A 20460-nucleotide genomic window follows, 5' to 3' on the forward strand; every position below is an offset into this window, starting at 1 on the left:
TTGATGTTAATATCCTAACATCAGGTGTATTCAAAGTAAATTCCACTCTGCATGGCGCAACAGATTATTCAGAAACACACATGTGGAAAGCATGTTACCTGTGGGCCACCTTAATTCACAGGTCTTCAATTCTCATCGTTGGTCTGATTGCCTCACTAAGGCATGCTCTTCTATCTAGCCTGCACCTTACTGCTAGGATGGATGCCCCCCCCACCTTCCTCTCCTGGGGTTGCTGATGTTTGCCATTCCAGGTGTTAATATGCCTGAACATTAGCAGTGGAAACCTGGAAAAGTGGGACAGGTATCAACAATGGTCAGGAGGCACTGTTGGCCAAGTTGATGTAATTGTGAATGGAATCTGCGCTTTTTCTGAATCAGTACCAGTTTTCAAATATTCAGTTAAAACCAAAAGGCCTCCTTGCATGTGCAATGCTGTACTATAGATCGATATATTTAGCGCAATACTCAAGTGTACAATCTAATAAATACAAGACGACCTACCTGGTTGAATGGCATTCTAGGTCCATCGCCCAACAATGATGGCTTGGCTGGTTGCTGAAAGGAAGGAGCTTGATGTGGCGGCCCTTGTGCGTTTGCACTACCTGGCTGAGGATGTGGTGGCCCTCCCGGTGCACCCTGAGGCCCTTGAGGTCCTGATGGTCCTTGCATGCCCTGGGGATGTCCTTGCATTCCCTGTGGAGGGCCTTGCATTCCCTGGGGAGGTCCCTGCATTCCCTGGGGAGGTCCCTGCATTGGAGGACCTTGCATCCCTCTTGGACCCGTTGGCCCCTGCATTCCCTGGGGCCCTGGATGTCCTTGTGACCCCGAATGACCTTGAGGTCCTAAACCTTGTTGAACATGTGGTCCTTGCTGTCCTTGAGGTCCAGGATGATTTTGGGGGCCTGGAAAACCCGGTGCAACATGTGGCCCTGGATGTCCTTGAGGTCCTGGAGGACCTCCTGGACCATGAATTCCTTGTGGCCCTGCGTGTGCCTGGGGACCCATTAATCCTTGGGCCACCACAGGACCCTGCATGAGTGGGGGAACTTGAAGACCCATTTGTCCTGGAGGTGCTGGTGGTCTGAAATTGCCTTGGGGTCCTGAATGTCCGTGTGGCATATTCATCTGCATCGGCTGAGGTGCATGGGGCTGTTGAAATCCTTGTGGAGGTTGTGAGATAAATCCTTGCCCTGGGAAAGACTGTGGAGGTAAAGGAGCTCCTTGTTGCTGCTGCTGTTGTTGTTGCTGCTGCTGCTGCTGCACTTGTTCTGCCTGTTTCTGTGCCATCCTTTCGATCTTGAGTTGCTGTATGGAAGGAACAAAACAGGCAAAATGTAAAAAGTCTTTCCTCGTCCGATTTGGAAACTTATCGGAAACTAGCGAAGAAACTGGGTACACATTTCAGTCTGACAAGGCTATCTTTAGGAATTGGGTAATGGAGCGCATCAAATACATTTTTTTTAGGCGGCTATGCGGCATTGATAGAAGTCTCAAGTAATGCTAATGTTCCGTTCCTGATCCCAACCACATTATGAGCTACAAGAACTGAAAATGCTGGACAATCTCAGCAGGTCTGACAGCATCTGTGGATAGAGAAAGGAACTAACATTTCGAGTCTGGGTGACTCTTTGTCAAAACTCTGACAAAGAGCCATCCGGACGCGAAACGTTAGCTCCCTTCTCCCTCCACAGATGCGGTCAGACCTGCTGAGATTGTCAAGTATTTTCGTTTTTTGTTTCAGATTCCAGCATCTGCAGCAACTTGCTTTTAACTTAATATGTACTGTTTTGACTACCCAAAATTTTATGATGGAAACACATAAGGAACAATGACAGGAAAGCAAGGAATGCAGCTCTGCAAAGGAATAGTGGCAGTGAGCTGAGACATACAAATCATAAAGTCCAGTTCAATTGTGTCTCTGCTGAATTAGCCCTTCTCAACAAAGACGGAGAGAAAAAACTGGCCTCAAAGCCTGTGTGATCACCCTTCAGAGACCACCACAACATCTACCCAGTGATATCCACTGGGAGTGTCCAGCTGTGAGAAGAGCAGGGCTCAGCTGTGATGTCCTCAATGCGTGATCACTTTGGTTGCTAGTGCAACAAGGGGCAGCACGGTAGCATGGTGGTTAGCACAATTGCTTCACAGCTCCAGGGTCCCAGGTTCGATTCCGGCTTGGGTCACTGTCTGTGTGGAGTCTGCACATCCTCCCCGTGTTTGCGTGGGTTTCCTCCGGGTGCTCCGGTTTCCTCCCACAGTCCAAAGATGTGCAGGTTAGGTGGATTGGCCATGATAAATTGCCCTTAGTGTTCAAAATTGCCCTTAGTGTTGGGTGGGATTACTGGGTTATGGGGATAGGGTGGAGGTGTTGACCTTGGGTAGGGTGCTCTTTCCAAGAGCCGGTGCAGACTCGATGGGCCGAATGGCCTCCTTCTGCACTGTAAATTCTATGAAACTATGCAGTAAACCCTTGCATACTCAATAGGGCATCACAGTAGCACAGTGGTTAGCATAATTGCTTCACCGTTCCAGGGTCCCAGGTTCGATTCCCGGCTTGGATCGCTATCTGTGTGGAGTTTGCACGTTCTCCCCATGTCTGCGTGGGTTTCCTCCGGGTGTACCGGTTTCCTCCCACAGTCCAAAGATGTGCAGGTTAGGTGGATTGGGCGTAATAAATTGTCCTTAGTGTGCAAAAAAGGTTAGGTGGGGTTACTGGGATAGGGTGAAGCTGTGGGCTTAAATAGGCTGCTCTTTCCAAGGGCCGGTGCAGACTTGATGGGCCGAATGGCCTCCTTCTGCACTGTAAATTCTATGATTCTGCGATGATTCTTTGCAATGACTGAGCTTGCACCTTCAGCATTATGTTTCCCCTGCAGCCCGAGACTAAAATAAAACAGTAGAGCTGTTGTTTTCAGACGTAATGAGACGAAGGATTTACAGAAAAGTTATTTGCGCTGCTGGGAACTGCATGCACAAGTAACTCAGTGCAATATTTCCTCTGATTTTCCACTCCATTAAAAATGCGTCTGTGCTCGCTGGTCGACTGAGACCATAAAATCATTGTGCACTGATATATTCCCACACCTAACCTGCACATGCGGCAACATGCTGCCTTTTCAATGCAACAACCCTCTTGATTCACCCATCACTTTTAAACATTTGTTTCGTCCTTTGGATCCAACGATCGGCAGTAAAAGATTCCAACAATTTAGTTTGCGTTTCCGTTCATGTTAAAGAAGATGTCTGAAAGCTAATAACCAAAAATAAGCTTCTCAAGAGCCACTGACAACAAGCTAGATATGCCCAGGTTATAAGGACTGAGAAAATGAAAGTCTTCTCTAACCTCTAAGAGCAGAGGATTGGTATACTGTAGAGCGGCCATCTCCTGCTCGATTTCTGCTTGAGATTTCTTCTTTTCATCTTGTTTCTTCTCTTCTGTCCTCTCAATCTTTGGCTCCTCAACAGGGATTGTGAGAACCTTGTTTTGGGACCATGCCTGCAGACAGATGGTAGAGATGACATAATATTCACATTTTTTGCCGAACTTCAAATTCCATCAGCTTCCCACGTTTCTGTCGCTTCAAATTCCTAACATCTCACTTCACTGAAAGTTCTTTACAGTAGATGGTGTACGTTTAATGCATACCATATCATGGGGTTAATGAAGCAGGGGCTATGGTGGAATAGTGGTAATGTCACTGGACTGGTAAATCCAGAGGCCCAGGCCCCTGGGAAAACGGGTTCACATCCCTGCTGTTGGAATTTAAATTCAATCAATAAACATGGAATCTAAAGCTAGTCTCAGTGATGGTGACTGTTGTAAAAATCATTAATGTCCAGGCAGGGAAATCTGCCATCCTTACCCGGTCTGGCCTACATGTGACTCTAGACCCACAACAATTAACGACCACCTAAAACGGCCGAGCAAATGCTCACATCCCATGAAATAAAGAAAGAAAAGCTCGGAACCCTGCATACTTTCCATCTTACCCGTTAAACCCTCCCTCTCCCACAGTTAGTAATTAGGAATAAGATTCTGGAAGCAGAGGCAGCATCCATTCCCTATTCCAAACAGCCAACCTCTTCATGCAAGGGTCTACATAATGAAAGGCAATGGGCTACTCAACTACTCGACCTTTTCTAAAGAAAGATCATCAACATGAAACGTTAATACTGTTTTTTTCTTCACAGATCCTTCTGGTTCAGTGTGTATCATATGCTATGTTACGGATTTCCTGAATTCAAAGCAGGTCAATTTTACAATGGTGTCAGATACGAGTGAATCATACTAGATCTAACTGACCTGTTGAAACTGCATCGGAATTGGCTTTGCATAGGGCACTTTCTTCTGTATCACTTTCTTCTGATCCTTTAACATCATCTCATCCATGCCCCAGTCCAATCCTGGGATCGCCATCTCCACCTCATTCGCCTCTTCTTTGTCTGTAAACAATCATGCTTTAGAAGGCTACAAAACTAAGCAGCAGATTTTAGACATTTGTTTAGTGCGACTTGTTTTAATAGGTCGAAAGATTGTAAGTGCAGCTAAAGCCTGAAAGAATTGTTGGCATGCTGACCCCTAGCAATACCCAATAAATGGTTGTTTTTACCTTGAGCAAACAATATAATTAGTCATCTGTGCTGTGCGAGATAAACAGTGGGACTTCTTTGCTGAGTTTTATTAGGTTGTTTTAATGCATCAAATATTTATCTTTTCCCTCCCCTACATCTTGCCAATTATTTTCCTTTGTTCACTTGAAGGGACTAACTTCCTGCTGAGGTACTGCCCCATTGGGATTGCTATTTGAATAACTCACCCAGAAGACAGTTCTTTATGTATGAATAAAGGCACACAATGGCAGCAACTATCGACTATGTGACAAATTTAACACAATGACCATGCAGGGCTGTCCATGTGGTTCAGTTGGTCAAAACACGGAGATTCATGCAGAGCATGCTAAATCTTATTGAGAGTATAAAATTCTTTGTGATCCACTTACTGGCCTGTTCTAGCTCCAAGGCCTGTTTCAGTTGCTCTGGAATGCCCATCCCAGGAATACTCGATAGACTGTTTGGTTCAATGTCATCTGTGGAATTCCAAATGTAAATAAAAGTTTAGGGTGTGTTCAGGGAGTTCCATCTTTATGAAATATTGCGCTTAAATGTTTATTTCCCTTTACAGGAAGCACGAGGCAGTAAACAGCTCCTGTGTTGGCCAAATGCCAGGTCAGTAGCTGACTGACTCACATTCTCACCACACATGGAACTATTTATTGCGAGAGATATTTGTGTTACATTATACTATACATTAACAAGATTTGCAATCTCATTACAACCCATGATCATGCTGCATTATATTCTGTACAACGTATAATGCTTTCTGCTGTATAATGCAGCAGGGGCATGGGAACCTGGATTGTAGTTTTAGGGTATGGGAGAATGAGAGTACAGAGGTCAGGAGCACAGATTTGACTTCGCAGGAGGGGGCCAGTGTTCAGGTAGGTGGTTTGAAGTGTGTCTACTTCAATGCCAGGAGTATACGAAATAAGGTAGGGGAACTGGCAGCATGGGTTGGTACCTGGGACTTCGATGTTGTGGCCATTTCGGAGACATGGATAGAGCAGGGACAGGAATGGATGTTGCAGGTTCCGGGGTTTAGGTGTTTTAGTAAGATCAGAGAAGGAGGCAAAAGAGGGGGAGGTGTGGCGCTGCTAGTCAAGAACAGTATTACGGTGGCGCAGAGGATGCTAGATGGAGACTCTTCTTCCGAGGTAGTATGTGCTGAGGTTAGAAACAGGAAAGGAGAGGTCACCCTGTTGGGAGTTTTTTATAGGCCTCCTAATAGTTCTAGGGATGTAGAGGAAAGGTTGGCGAAGATGATTCTTGATAAGAGCGAAAGTAACAGGGTAGTTATGATGGGAGACTTTAACTTTCCAAATATTGACTGGAAAAGATATAGTTCAAGTACATTAGATGGGTCGTTTTTTGTACAATGTGTGCAGGAGGGTTTCCTGACACAATATGTTGACAAGCCAACAAGAGGCGAGGCCACTTTGGATTTGGTTTTGGGTAATGAACCAGGCCAGGTGTTAGATTTGGAGGTAGGAGAGCACTTTGGGGACAGTGACCACAATTCGGTGACGTTTACGTTAGTGATGGAAAGGGATAAGTATACACCGCAGGGCAAGAGTTATAGCTGGGGGAAGGGCAATTATGATGCCATTAGACATGACTTGGGGGGGATAGGTTGGAGAAGTAGGCTGCAAGTGTTGGGCACACTGGATAAGTGGAGCTTGTTCAAGGAACAGCTACTGCGTGTTCTTGATAAGTACGTACCGGTCAGGCAGGGTGGAAGGCGTCGAGCGAGGGAACCGTGGTTTACCAAAGAAGTGGAATCTCTTGTTAAGAGGAAGAAGGAGGCCTATGTGAAGATGAGGTGTGAAGTTTCAGCTGGGGCGATTGATGTTACAAGGTAGCGAGGAAGGATCTAAAGAGAGAGCTAAGACGAGCAAGGAGGGGACATGAGAAGTATTTGGCAGGTAGGATCAAGGAAAACCCAAAAGCTTTCTATAGGTATGTCAGGAATAAAAGAATGACTAGGGTAAGATTAGGGCCAGTCAAGGACAGGGATGGGAAGTTGTGTGTGGAGTCTGAAGAGATAGGCGAGATACTAAATGAATATTTTTCGTCAGTATTCATTCAGGAAAAAGATAATGTTGTGGAGGAGAATGCTGAGACCCAGGCTATTAGAATAGATGGCATTGAAGTACGTAGGGAAGAGGTGTTGGCAATTCTGGACAGGCTGAAAATAGATAAGTCCCTGGGGCCTGATGGGATTTATCCTAGGATTCTCTGGGAAGCCAGGGAAGAGATTGCTGAGCCTTTGGCTTTGATTTTTATGTCATCATTGGCTACAGGAATAGTGCCAGAGGACTGGAGGATAGCAAATGTGGTCCCTTTGTTCAAAAAGGGGAGTAGAGACAACCCCGGCAACTATAGGCCGGTGAGCCTCACGTCTGTTGTGGGTAAAGTCTTGGAGGGGATTATAAGAGACAAGATTTATAATCATCTAGATAGGAATAATATGATCAGGGATAGTCAGCATGGCTTTGTGAAGGGTAGGTCATGCTTCACAAACCTTATCGAGTTCTTTGAGAAGGTGACTGAACTGGTAGACGAGGGTAGAGCAGTTGATGTGGTGTATATGGATTTCAGTAAAGCGTTTGATAAGGTTCCCCACGGTAGGCTATTGCAGAAAATACGGAGGCTGGGGATTGAGGGTGATTTAGAGATGTGGATCAGAAATTGGTTAGCTGAAGAGGATGGTGGTTGATGGGAAATGTTCAGAATGGAGTTCAGTTACAAGTGGCGTACCACAAGGATCTGTTCTGGGGCCATTGCTGTTTGTCATTTATATCAATGACCTAGAGAAGGGCGCAGAAGGGTGGGTGAGTAAATTTGCAGACGACACTAAAGTCGGTGGTGTTGTCGACAGTGCGGAAGGATGTAGCAGGTTACAGAGGGACATAGATAAGCTGCAGAGCTGGGCTGAGAGGTGGCAAATGGAGTTTAATGTAGAGAAGTGTGAGGTGATTCACTTTGGAAGGAATAACAGGAATGCGGAATATTTGGCTAATGGTAAAGTTCTTGGAAGTGTGGATGAGCAGAGGGATCTAGGTGTCCATGTACATAGATCCCTGAAAGTTGCCACCCAGGTTGATAGGGTTGTGAAGAAGGCCTATGGAGTGTTGGCCTTTATTGGTAGAGGGATTGAGTTCCGGAGTCATGAGGTCATGTTGCAGCTGTACAAAACTCTGGTATGGCCGCATTTGGAGTATTGCGTACAGATCTGGTCACCGCATTATAGGAAGGACGTGGAAGCTTTGGAGCGGGTGCAGAGGAGATTTACCAGGATGTTGCCGGGTATGGAGGGAAAATCTTATGAGGAAAGGCTGAAGGACTTGAGGTTGTTTTCGTTAGAGAGAAGAAGGTTAAGAGGAGACTTAATAGAGGCATACAAAATGATCAGGGGGTTAGATAGGGTGGACAGTGAGAGCCTTCTCCCGCGGATGGAAATGGCTAGCACGAGGGGACATAGCTTTAAACTGCGGGGTAATAGATATAGGACAGAGGTCAGAGGTAGGTTCTTTACGCAAAGAGTGGTGAGGCCATGGAATGCCCTACCTGCAACAGTAGTGAACTCGTCAACATTGAGGGCATTTAAAAGTTTATTGGATAAACATATGGATGATAATGGCATAGTGTAGGTTAGATGGCTTTTGTTTCGGTGCAACATCATGGGCCGAAGGGCCTGTACTGCGCTGTATCGTTCTATGTTCTATGGTTTGTACATCTTAGCAGAAACGTACTTAATTTACAAAGTGAATGGATAGTCTGGTCTCTTCCACTATTTACAACACTGCAAAATAGTATTTAACATATTCAGATACTGCTTATTCTATTCTTACCGTACTCTCCAACTGCTTCATCTGACATCCCTGGAAGCAGGTTGAGATTGTAGCGATCCCTCATTTTGTCGCCAGGTCTGTTCCTTGTCCAGAATTTGCTGCCAATGACAGGTTGCATGTAATTTAACATACTGCAAGGCTGGCTTTATAGTATTAAGAACACTTAATGAGGGGCAGCATGATGACGCAGTGGGTAACACTGCAGTCTCACGGCACCGATGTCCCAGGTTCGATCCCGGCTCAGGGTTACTGTCTGTGTGGAGTTTGCACATTCTCCCCGTGTTGGCGTGGGTTTCGCTTCCACAACACAAAGATGTGCAGGGTAGGTGGATTGGACACGCTAAATTACCCCTTAATTGGAAAAAATGAATTGGGTACTCTAAAATTTATTTTTCAAGAAAGAACACTTAATGAGGTCATGGCCATTCTTATTCCTTGAACATGGGTTGACCACCACATTCAAGTCAGCCAAACTAGGACAGAACAACACAGGGCACAACTCCTTTATGAGTAGGTGCTTCATCTCAACCTAGGGCTCCTTTGGTGCTCTAAACCTTTATCCCTAATAGTTTCCAGGATTGAAATCTGCTCTCCTATGTGTGAACAAGCGAGGGAGAAATGTATAATGAAATGAAACAACTGGTAAGCATATGTTGAGGGAGGTTTTGTGGCACAGTGGGTAGTGTCCCAGGCTCTGAGCCAGAAGATTCAGGTTCAAACCCCACTCCAGGACTTGATGCCCAAGACGGTACGTTCGTAATGGAGCCAAGCAGGCCAATCAGCAGCCTGCAGATCTTTCCAATCTGTTTATGGCAAGCTGGAAGAATGGGAGAGTATACGTTTCATCTATGCTTGATGCTGAAGCCATTGCCTCTAGCTAGGAAAACTAGCTTTGGAAACAGTCATGAGAACTCTGTTTGCCTGCCTGGTGTGCTACTAGGCGTGGGAAAACAATGACGAATGCTGCACGGTCGAGAAACGTGTGGCTGGAGGATGGGAGAATCCTGCCCCCTGTCTGCATCCAGTCTGTTGAGTCTTCTGTAAGTTTGAATGAGATCACCTCTCATTCTTCCAAACTCTAGAGAATAAAGGCTCAGTTTATTTAATCTTTTACATCGACATAGAACTTACAGTGCAGAAGGAGGCCATTCAGCCCATCGAGACCGCACTGGCTCTTGGAAAGAGCACCCTACCCAAGGTCAACACCTACACCCGATCCCCATAACCCAGTAACCCCACCCAACACTAAGGGCAATTTTGGACATTAAGGGCAATTTATCATGGCCAATCCGCCTAACCTGCACATCTTTGGACTGTGGGAGGAAACCGGAGCACCCGGAGGAAACCCACGCACACACGAGGAGGATGTGCAGACTCCACACAGACACTGACCCAAGCCGGAATCGAACTTGGGACCCTGGAGCTGTGAAGCAATTGTGCTATCCTTTTCTCAAGGGACAATCCCTTAATCCCAGGAATTAGTTTAGTGTAGTAGTGTGTAACATCGAAAAGATGCACTCCAGGAACTCATCAACACTCGTTAACCCTAACCTTCCAAACCCACGACCGCTACCATCTAGAAGGACAAGGATACACACAAGGGAACACCACCACCTGGAAATTACGCCCCAAGCCACTCACCATCCTGACTGAAATTTCATAGTTGTTCTTTCACTGTCACTAGATCAAAAGCCTGGAACGCACACCGAAACAGCACTGCAGTGTACCTGCACCACATGCACTGCAGCGGTTCAAGAAGGCAGCTCACCACCACTTTCTCAAGGGCAATTAAGGATCGGCAATTCATGCCAGCGACACCCCCATCCCACGAATGAATTTTAAAAAGAACATTTGCTGCACTCCCTCTATGGAAGCATATCTTTTCTTCGGGAAGATGACCAAACCGGCACGCAATACTCCAAATGTGGTCGCACCAAGGCTCTATATAATTACAGTAAGGAATTTTTACACCAACACTAAAATCTTCTTGTAATAAAGGCCAATATACCATTTGCCTTTTATTGCTTGCAGTGACATCCTTTGAAGTTCGACACTATCAAGCCCCTCACCATTTAGGAAGGAAGTCATATTTTTGTTTTTCCAACCAAAATGGATGACCTCACATTAATCCACATTGTATTCCATCTGCCAAATCCTTGCTCAATTACTCAATCTCTCTAAATTCACCTGAAGCATCTTTGCATTCTCGTCATAACTCACACATCCACCTAGCATTATGTCATCTTCAAACTTGGAAATACTGGCTGGGGTTTTCCAGCCCCCCCGCGCGGTGGGTTTTCCTACAGCTGATGAGATGGGCCATCGACGGGATCTTCCAGTCCCTCCAAAGGCAGGCTATGGTCTTTTGCATGGCTTGCCTGCCCCGCTGCCGGGAACCCGCCACGGTGGAGCGGGGGGTCAACCTCGGAGGGACAGGAAGATCCGTCGCGTCCAAATCACTGATATAGATTGTGAATTGCTAGGGCCCAAACACTAATCCTTACAGTGCCCCATTAGTCATGGTCTGCCAACTTGAAAATGACCCTTTTATCCCTACTCGGTTTCCTCTCATTAACCAGTTCTCAATTCACACCAGTGTACTCCCCACCCCCACCCCCCCAGTACCATGTGCTGTAACTTTCACAGAATCAGAGTACTACAGTGCAGAAGAGGCTCTTCAGCCCATCGACTCTCATGAAAGGCCCACTTGAACCCACTTGCCAGCACTTGGCCCATAGCCTTGAATGTTCTGGCATGCCAAGTACTTATCCAGGTGCTTTTTAAAGGATGTGAGGCATCCCGCCTCTACTACCCGCCCAGGCAGTGCATTCCAGACAGTCACCACTCTCTGGGTAAAAAGGTTGTTCCTCAAATGCCTCCTAAACCTCCCATCCCTCACTTTGAACTCGTGTCCCCTCGTAACTGACTCTTCAACTAAGGGGAATAGCTGCTCCCTATCCACGCCCCACATAATCTTATACACCTCAATCAGGTCGCCCCTCAGTCTTCTCTGCTCCAGAGAAAACAACCTAAGCCTATCCAATCTCTCTTCACAACTTAAATGTTCCTCGCCAGGCAACATCCTGGTGAATCTTCTCTGCACCCCTTCTAATGCACATCCATTCTTAATTGTGGCAACCAGAATTGCCCACAGTACTCCAGCTGTGGCCTCACCAAAGCTCTTTGATCTAAAAGCAGGTGGGGGAGGGGAGTCAATTCAGGACAGTTTAAAAAGAGCAACTTGTAAACTCACTCCCAGTGAGTTCTCCCAGTGAGCCAGAGAGAAGACAGCCAGAGTGAGACAGCAAGAGAGTGAGTTTGGGAATTTGAATCGAGGTGGGAATTCGAAGCTGGGTGGGGAGGAAGTGCTGTTTGTGATTGGTAAGTAGTGTTTCTGTTTCTTTTAATTGGTATATTTATTTATTTTTTTCTTCGTTGTTTATTTATTTATTTAAATTTTTTTTGTGGGGGGGGGGGAATTGTAATTGTTGAAGTTAACCGAAGGTTTAAGACATGGCAGGAGATCTCAGACCCGTGTCATGCTCCTCGTGTGCGATGTGGGAGCTCAGGGACACGTCCACTGTCCCTGGCTCCTTCACGTGCAAGAAGTGTGTCCAGTTGCAGCTACTGTTAGACCGCTTGACGGCTCTGGAGCTGCGGATGGACTCACTTTGGAGGATCCGCGATGCTGAGGACGTCGTGGATAGCACGTTCAGCGAGTTGGTCACACCGCAGGTGAAAGGTACTGAGGGAGATAGTAAATGGGTGACCAAAAGACAGAGCAAGAGTAGGAAGGCAGTGCAGGTGTCCTCTGCGGTCATCTCCCTGCAAAACAGATATACCGCTTTGGATACTGTTGAGGGAGATGGCTCACCAGGGGAAGGCAGCAGCAGCCAGGTTCATGGCACCGTGGCTGGCTCTGCTGCGCAGCTGGGCAGGAAGAAGAATGGCAGGGCTATAGTGATAGGGGACTCAATTGTAAGGGGAATAGACAGGCGGTTCTGCGGACGCAATCGAGACTCCAGGATGGTATGTTGCCTCCCTGGTGCAAGGGTCAAGGATGTCTCAGAGCGGCTGCAGGACATTCTGGAGGGGGGGGGGGGTGGGCGGGGGGAAAACAGCCAGCTGTCATGGTGCACATAGGTTGCCAACGATATAGGTAAAAAACGGGACGAGGTCCTACAAGCTGAATTTAGGGAGCTAGGAGTTAAACTAAAAAGTAGGACCTCAAAGGTAGTAATCTCAGGATTGCTACCAGTGCCACGAGCTATTCAGAGTAGGAATGTCAGGATAGAGAGGATGAATACGTGGCTCAAGAGATGGCGCAAGAGGGAGGGATTCAAATTCCTGGGACATTGGAACCGGTTCTGGGGGAGGTGGGACCAGTACAAACCGGACGGTCTGCACCTGGGCAGGACTGGAACCGATGTCCTGGGGGGGGGGGCGGTGGGGTGGGTGTTTGCTAGAGCTGTTGGGGAGAGTTTAAACTAATGTGGCAGGGGGATGGGAACCGATGCAGGAAGTTGGAAGGTAGTAAAACAGGGACAGAAATAAAAGGGAGTAAGGGGGAAAGTGTAAGGCAGAGAAGCCATAGTCAAAAATCAAAAAGGGCAACAGTACAAGGTACAGTGACTGAGGGGAGCTCAGTGAATAGGACCAGGAATACTAAAAGAAATAAAACGGGAAGTGAAAACATTAATGGTAAGCGACGCGGCAGGTTGTTACATGAAGATATGGGTTCGACGACAGGGAAAATTAGGAGAAAGGTTAAGAGGAAATATATCTTAGGAGAGGTTACTGATCGAGGTGTTAAGATTCAGAACAGAGGTCAAAAAGCCAACATAAGTGTACTTTACCTGAATGCTCGTAGTATTCGGAATAAGGTAAATGAGTTGATGGCGCAAATCATCGTGAATGACTATGATTTAGTGGCCATTACTGAAACATGGTTAAAGGATGGTCACGACTGGGAGTTAAATATCCGAGGGTATCAAACTTTTCGGAAGGACAGAGTGGATGGTAAGGGAGGTGGTGTAGCTCTGTTATTTAAGGATGACATCCGGGCAACAGTAAGGGATGACATCGGTGCTATGGAGGATAAGGTTGAATCCATTTGGGTGGAAATCAGGAATAGTAAGGCGAAAAAGTCACTGATAGGAGTAATCTATAGGCCACCAAATAGTAACATTATGGTGGGGCAGGAAATAAACAAAGAAATAACTGATGCATGTAGAAATGGTACAGCAGTTATCATGGGGGATTTTAATCTACATGTTGATGGGTTTAACCAGGTCGGTCAAGGCAGCCTTGAGGAGGAGTTTATAGAATGTATCCGCGATAGTTTACTAGAACAGTATGTAATGGAACCTACGAGGGAACAAGCGGTCCTAGATCTGGTCCTGTGTAATGAGACAGGATTGATTCAGGATCTCATAGTTAGGGATCCTCTCGGAAGGAGCGATCACAATATGGTGGAATTTAAAATACAGATGGAGGGTGAGAAGGTAAAATCAAGCACTCGTGTTTTGTGCTTAAACAAAGGAGATTACAATGGGATGAGAGAAGAACTAGCTAAGGTAGACTGGGAGCAAAGACTTTATAGTGAAACAGTTGAGGAACAGTGGAGAACCTTCCAAGTGATTTTTCACAGTGCTCAGCAAAGGTTCATACCAACAAAAAGGAAGGACGGTAAAAAGAGGGAAAATTGACCGTGGATATCTAAGGAAATAAGGGAGAGTATCAAATTGAAGGAAAAAACATACAAAGTAGCAAAGATCAGTGGGAGACTAGAGGACTGGGAAATCTTTAGGGGGCAACAGAAAGCTACTAAAAAAGCTATAAAGAAGAGTAAGATAGATTATGAGAGTAAACTTGCTCAGAATATAAAAACAGATAGTAAAAGTTTCTACAAATACATAAAACAAAAAAGAGTGGCTAAGGTAAATATTGGTCCTTTAGAGGATGAGAAGGGAGATTTAATAATGGGAGATGAGGAAATGGCTGAGGAACTGAACAGGTTTTTGGGGTCGGTCTTCACAGTGGAAGACACAAATAACATGCCAGTGACTGATGGAAATGAGGCTATGACAGGTGAGGACCTTGAGAGGATTGTTATCACCAAGGAGGTGGTGATTGGCAAGCTAATGGGGCTAAAGGTAGACAAGTCTCCTGGACCTGATGGAATGCATTCCAGAGTGCTAAAAGAGATGGCTAGGGAAATTGCAAATGCACTAGTGATAATTTACCAAAATTCACTAGACTCTGGGGTGGTCCTGGCGGATTGGAAATTAGCAAACGTGACACCACTGTTTAAAAAAGGAGGTAGGCAGAAAGCGGGTAATTATAGGCCAGTGAGCTTAACTTCGGTAGTAGGGAAGATGCTGGAATCTAATCATCAAGGAAGAAATTGCGAGGCATCTGGATAGAAATTGTCCCATTGGACAGAAGCAGCATGGGTTCATAAAGGGCAGGTCGTGCCTAACTAATTTAGTGGAATTTTTTGAGGACATTAACAGTGCGGTAGATAACGGGGAGCCAATGGATGTGGTATATCTGGATTTCCAGAAAGCCTTTGACAAGGTGCCACACAAAAGGTTGTTGCATAAGATAAAGATGCATGGCATTAAGGGGAAAGTAGTAGCATGGATAGAGGATTGGTTAATTAATAGAAAGCAAAGAGTGGGGATTAATGGGTGTTTCTCTGGTTGGCAATCAGTAGCTAGTGGTGTCCCTCAGGGATCAGTGTTGGGCCCACAACTGTTCACAATTTACATAGATGATTTGGAGTTGGGGACCAAGGGCAATGTGTCCAAGTTTGCAGACAACACTAAGATAAGTGGTAAAGCAAAAAGTGCAGAGGATACTGGAAGTCTGCAGAGGGATTTGGATAGGCTAAGTGAATGGGCTAGGGTCTGGCAGATGGAATACAATGTTGACAAATGTGAGGTTATCCATTTTGGTAGGAATAACAGCAAATGGGATTATTATTTAAATAAAATATTAAAACATGCTGCTGTGCAGAGAGACCTGGGTATGCTCGTGCATGAGTCGCAAAAAGTTGGTTTGCAGGTGCAACAGGTGATTAAGAAGGCAAATGGAATTTTGTCCTTCATTGCTAGAGGGATGGAGTTTAAGACTAGGGAGGTTATGCTACAATTATGTCTCTATGTCTTATGGTCTAATTGTAAAAGGTGTTAGTGAGGCCACACCTGGAGTATTGTGTTCAGTTTTGGTCTCCTTACTTGAGAAAGGACGTACTGGCACTGGAGGGTGTGCAGAGGAGATTCACTAGGTTAATCCCAGAGCTGAAGGGGTTGGATTACGAGGAGAGGTTGAGTAGACTGGGACTGTACTCGTTGGAATTTAGAAGGATGAGGGGGGATCTTATAGAAACATATAAGATGATGAAGGGAATAGATAGGATAGATGCGGGCAGGTTGTTTCCACTGGCGGGTGAAAGCAGAACTAGGGGGCATAGCCTCAAAATAAGGGGAAGTAGATTTAGGACTGAGTTTAGGAGGAACTTCTTCACCCAAAGGGTTGTGAATCTATGGAATTCCTTGCCCAGTGAAGCAGTAGAGGCTCCTTCATTAAATATTTTTAAAATAAAGATAGATAGTTTTTTGAAGAATAAAGGGATTAAGGGTTATGGTGTTCGGGCCGGAAAGTGGAGCTCAGTCCATAAAAGATCAGCCATGATCTCATTGAATGGTGGAGCAGGCTCAAGGGGCCAGATGGCCTACTCCTGCTCCTAGTTCTTATGTTCTTATTATGTTCTATACAGCTGCATCATGACCTCCCTGCTTTTGTAATCTATGTCTCGATTGATAAAAGTGAATGTCCCATATGTCTTTTTCACCACCCTATTAACCTGTCCTTCCGCCTTCAGAGGTCTATGGACAAACTCGCCAAGATCCCCATGTTCTTTGGAACTTCCCAGTGTCAGACATTTCATAGTATACTTCCTTGTCAAATTACTCCTTCCACAGTGTATCACCTCGCACTTTTCAGGGTTCAATTCCATCTGCCACTTATCCATCCATTTGATCATCCCATCGAGATCTTCCTGTACCTCAAGCTCATTGTTAACCACCCGGTCAATCTTTGTGTTATCTGCAAACTTACTGATCCTACTCCCCCACAGTCATCTATGTTATTTATATAAATGACAAACAATAGGGGACCCAGCACAGATCCCTGCGGTATGCCACTGGTCACTTGCTTCCAGACACTAAAGCAGACGTCTGTCATCACCCTCTGCCTCCTATCGCAAAGCCAATTATGAATCCACCTTATCTAATCACTCTGTATCCCATGTGCATTTGCCTTCTTAATAAATCTCCCATGTGGGACCTGGTCAAAGGCTTTGCTGAAATCCATTTAAATTATGTCAACTGCACTACCTCATTTACACACTTGGTTACATGCTCAAAAAATTCAATCAAATTAATTAGGCATGACCTCCCTCTTATCATAGAATTTACAGTGCAGAAGGAGGCCATTCGGCCCATCGAGTCTGCACCGGCTCTTGGAAAGAGCACCCCACCCAAGGTCAACACCGCCACCCCATCCCCATAACCCAGTAACCCCACCCAACACTAAGGGCAATTTTGGACACTAAGGGCAATTTATCATGGCCAATCCACCTAACGTGCACATCTTTGGACTGTGGGAGGAAACCGGAGCACCCGGAGGAAACCCACGCACACACGGGGAGGATGTGCAGACTCCGCACAGACAGTGACCCAAGCTGGAATCGAACCTGGGATCCTGGAGCTGTGAAGCAATTGTGCTATCCACAAGGCTACCGTGCTGCCCTCTTGACAAAGCCATGCTGACTTTCCCTGATCAAACCTTTTCCAACCACTGACGTGAGACTCACAGGTCTGTAGTTCGCTGGCTTGTCTCTATATATAAAAGAAAATATACTCTTCATTGTCACAAGTAGGCTTTTTTTAAAAAAAATTTTTTATTAAAGGTTTCCATAAAATATCAATAACAAAATGAGAAAGAAAAAAGAACCCAACAGGGTTAAGTCCAAAACACAATCTAAAAAAGCAACCCCCCAAACCTCTCCCCCCCCCCCGTACATAAATAATAAATTAACATTAACACCCCGACTAAACACAACAGGTATATACACCCCCTCAGACCCTCCAGTGTAAATAACATAAACAAAAATAAAGTAAACCCCCCGCCCCCCCGAGCTGCTGCTGCCATTGACCAATATCTATCGTTCTGCCAGAAAGTCGAAGAACGGTTGCCACCGCCTAAAGAACCCTTGTACTGACCCTCTCAAGGGGAATTTCACCCTCTCCAATTTAATGAACCCTGCCATATCGCCGATCCAGGATTCCAAGCTTGGGGGCCTTGCATCTTTCCACTGAAGGAGAATCCTTCGCCGGGCTACCAGGGCCGCAAAAGCCAGAATACCGGCCTCTTTCGCCTCCTGCACTCCCGGCTCCTCTGCCACCCCAAATATTGCGAGCCCCCAGCCCGTTCTGACCCTGGATCCTACCACCCTCGACACCGTCCTCGCTACGCCCTTCCAAAATTCCTCCAGCGCTGGGCATGCCCAGAACATATGGGTGTGATTTGCTGGGCTCCCTGAGCACCGAACACACCTGTCCTCACCCCCAAAGAACCTGCTCATCCTTGTCCCGGTCATGTGTGCCCTGTGCAGCACCTTAAACTGTATGAGGCTGAGCCTCGCGCACGAAGAGGAAGAATTCACTCTCCCTAGGGCATCTGCCCACGTCCCCTCTTCGATCTCCTCTCCCAACTCCTCCTCCCACTTACCTTTCAACTCCACCACCGAGGCCGCCTCCTCAAGCCTCCGCACATTTGCGTTCAACTGTCTCCCCTTCACAAACCCCGTCTGGTCTTTATGGATGATCAATCCTCAAGGCTAAGAGCTTCGTCAGCACCTTGGCATCTACATTTAGCAAGGAAATCGGTCTGTAAGACCCACATTGCAGGGGGTCCTTGTCCCGCTTCAGGATCAAGGAGATCAGTGCCCGGGACATTGTCGGGGGTAAAGCCCCCTCCCTTGCCTCATTAAAGGTCCTAACTAACAGCGGGCCCAACAGGTCCATATATTTTTTATAGAACTCGACCGGGAAACCGTCTGGCCCCAGTGCCTTCCCGCCTTCATGCTTTCTATCCCTTTGATCAGCTCCTCCAGCCCAATCGGGGCCCCCAGTCCCGCCACCAGTCCCTCTTCCAACTTTGGAAACCTCAATTGGTCCAGGAAACGGCCCATCCCTCCCTCCTCCCGTGGGGGTTCGGATCGGTACAATTCCTCGTAGAAGTCCCTGAAGACCCCATTGATGCCAACCCCACTCCGCACCATGCTCCCTCCCCTGTCCTTAACTCCCCCGATCTCCCTAGCTGCGTCCCGCTTCCGAAGCTGATGTGCCAGCATCCGGCTTGCCTATTCCCCATACTCGTAGACCGCCCCCTGGGCCTTCCTCCACTGCACCGCCGCCTTCCTGGTGGTCACCAGGTCGAATTCGCCCTGGAGGCTGCGCCTCTTCCTCAACAATCCGTCCTCGGGCTCTTCAGCATACCTCCTGTCTACCCTCACCATCTCCCCCACCAGCCTCTCCTTCTCCCCCAGCTCCCTCCGCTCCTTGTGGGCCCTAATGGAGATCAGCTCTCCCCTCACCACCGCCTTCAGTGCCTCCCATACCATCCCCACTCGGACCTCCCCGTTGTCATTGGTCTCCAAGTACCTCTCTTTACTTCCTCGGACCCGCTCGCTCACCTCCTCGTCCGCCAACAGCCCCACCTCCAAGCGCCACAGCGGGCACTGGTCCCTCTCCTCCCCCATCTCCAAGTCCACCCAATGCGGGGCGTGGTCTGAAATGGCTATTGCCGAATACTCGGTATCCTCTACTCTCGCTATCTGCGCCCTACTCAAAATGAAAAAGTCGATTCGAGATTAAGCCTTATGGACATGTGAGAAGAATGAAAATTTCCTAGCCCCCGGCCTTGCAAATCTCCAAGGGTCCACCCCTCCCATTTGGTCCATAAATCCCCTCAACACTCTAGCCGCCGCCGGCTTCCTACCCATCCTAGACCTGGAGCGATCCAGTGCCGGATCCAACACCGTGTTAAAGTATCCCCCCATTATCAGGGTCCCCACTTCCTACCGCCATTATCTGCCACAATGCTCAACGCCTCGAATGACACCTTCTTTCCCACCAAGATCACCACCCCTCGATTTTTGGCATCTAGCCCCGAGTGAAACACCTGACCTACCCACCCTTTCCTCAGTCTTACCTGGTCTGCCACCTTCAGGTGTGTCTCCTGGAGCATAACCACATCCGCCTTGAGCCCCTTCAGGTGCGCGAACACGCAGGCCCGCTTAACCGGCCCATTCAGTCCCCTTACATTCCAGGTTATCAGCCGGATCAGGGGGCTACCCGCCCCCCTCCCCGCCGACTAGCCATGACCCCTCCTCGGCCAGCCACGCGCCCGCACTCCACACACGGCCCGTTCCCCACTGCGGCATACCCCCGTCTCGACTCCAGCTCCTCCTTGACCTTAGCAGTAGCAACTCTATTCCCCCCCCCCACCCAGCTAGGACATATCCTAGCTGGTTTACTCCCTCCATTGCACTTCCGCAAGTCAGCTGACTCCTGCTGACCCCGGCCACTCCCGCCTCCCCGTCGACTCCTCCCATTGTGTGGCACACCCTCCTCTCCCGCTCCCCATCCACGTGCTCTCCCCCTCCCCCCTCCGTTCTAAGCGTGGGAAACAATCCTCGCTTCCCCCCTCCCCCCCCCCCCCTCCAAAGTCTTCAGCACGGGAAAAAAGCCCGCGCTCTCCACCTACCAGGCCCCGCCACCAACCAAAACAGTGCCCAACCCGCCCCATCCACCCTCCCCAACCCGAAAGAGAAAAACACAGAGAAAAAAAACCCAAAACAATGCAAAGGCCCCCCCCCCCCGGAGACTCAAAATAATGGTGCCGGTCCTTGTAGGTAACC

The 20460-nt window shown here is 47.4% G+C and overlaps 1 protein-coding gene across 4 annotated transcripts in view; it reads right to left on the reverse strand.

The window, feature by feature from the left end:
- wdr33 (WD repeat domain 33) overlaps positions 1–20460 on the reverse strand; it is a 178254-nt gene that overhangs the window by 40685 nt on the left and 117109 nt on the right. For all 4 annotated transcript variants that reach the window (XM_072474881.1, XM_072474878.1, XM_072474879.1 and 1 more), the window contains 5 exons: positions 8469–8566; positions 5001–5087; positions 4304–4443; positions 3344–3496; positions 502–1305 (listed from right to left, as the gene is read on the reverse strand). In XM_072474881.1, coding sequence (XP_072330982.1) covers positions 502–1305; positions 3344–3496; positions 4304–4443; positions 5001–5087; positions 8469–8566 — 1282 coding nt within the window. The remainder of the gene's footprint in view (positions 1–501; positions 1306–3343; positions 3497–4303; positions 4444–5000; positions 5088–8468; positions 8567–20460) is intronic.

This window comes from Scyliorhinus torazame, chromosome 14 (assembly GCF_047496885.1).
Source record: "Scyliorhinus torazame isolate Kashiwa2021f chromosome 14, sScyTor2.1, whole genome shotgun sequence".
Taxonomy (NCBI): Eukaryota; Metazoa; Chordata; class Chondrichthyes; order Carcharhiniformes; family Scyliorhinidae; genus Scyliorhinus; species Scyliorhinus torazame.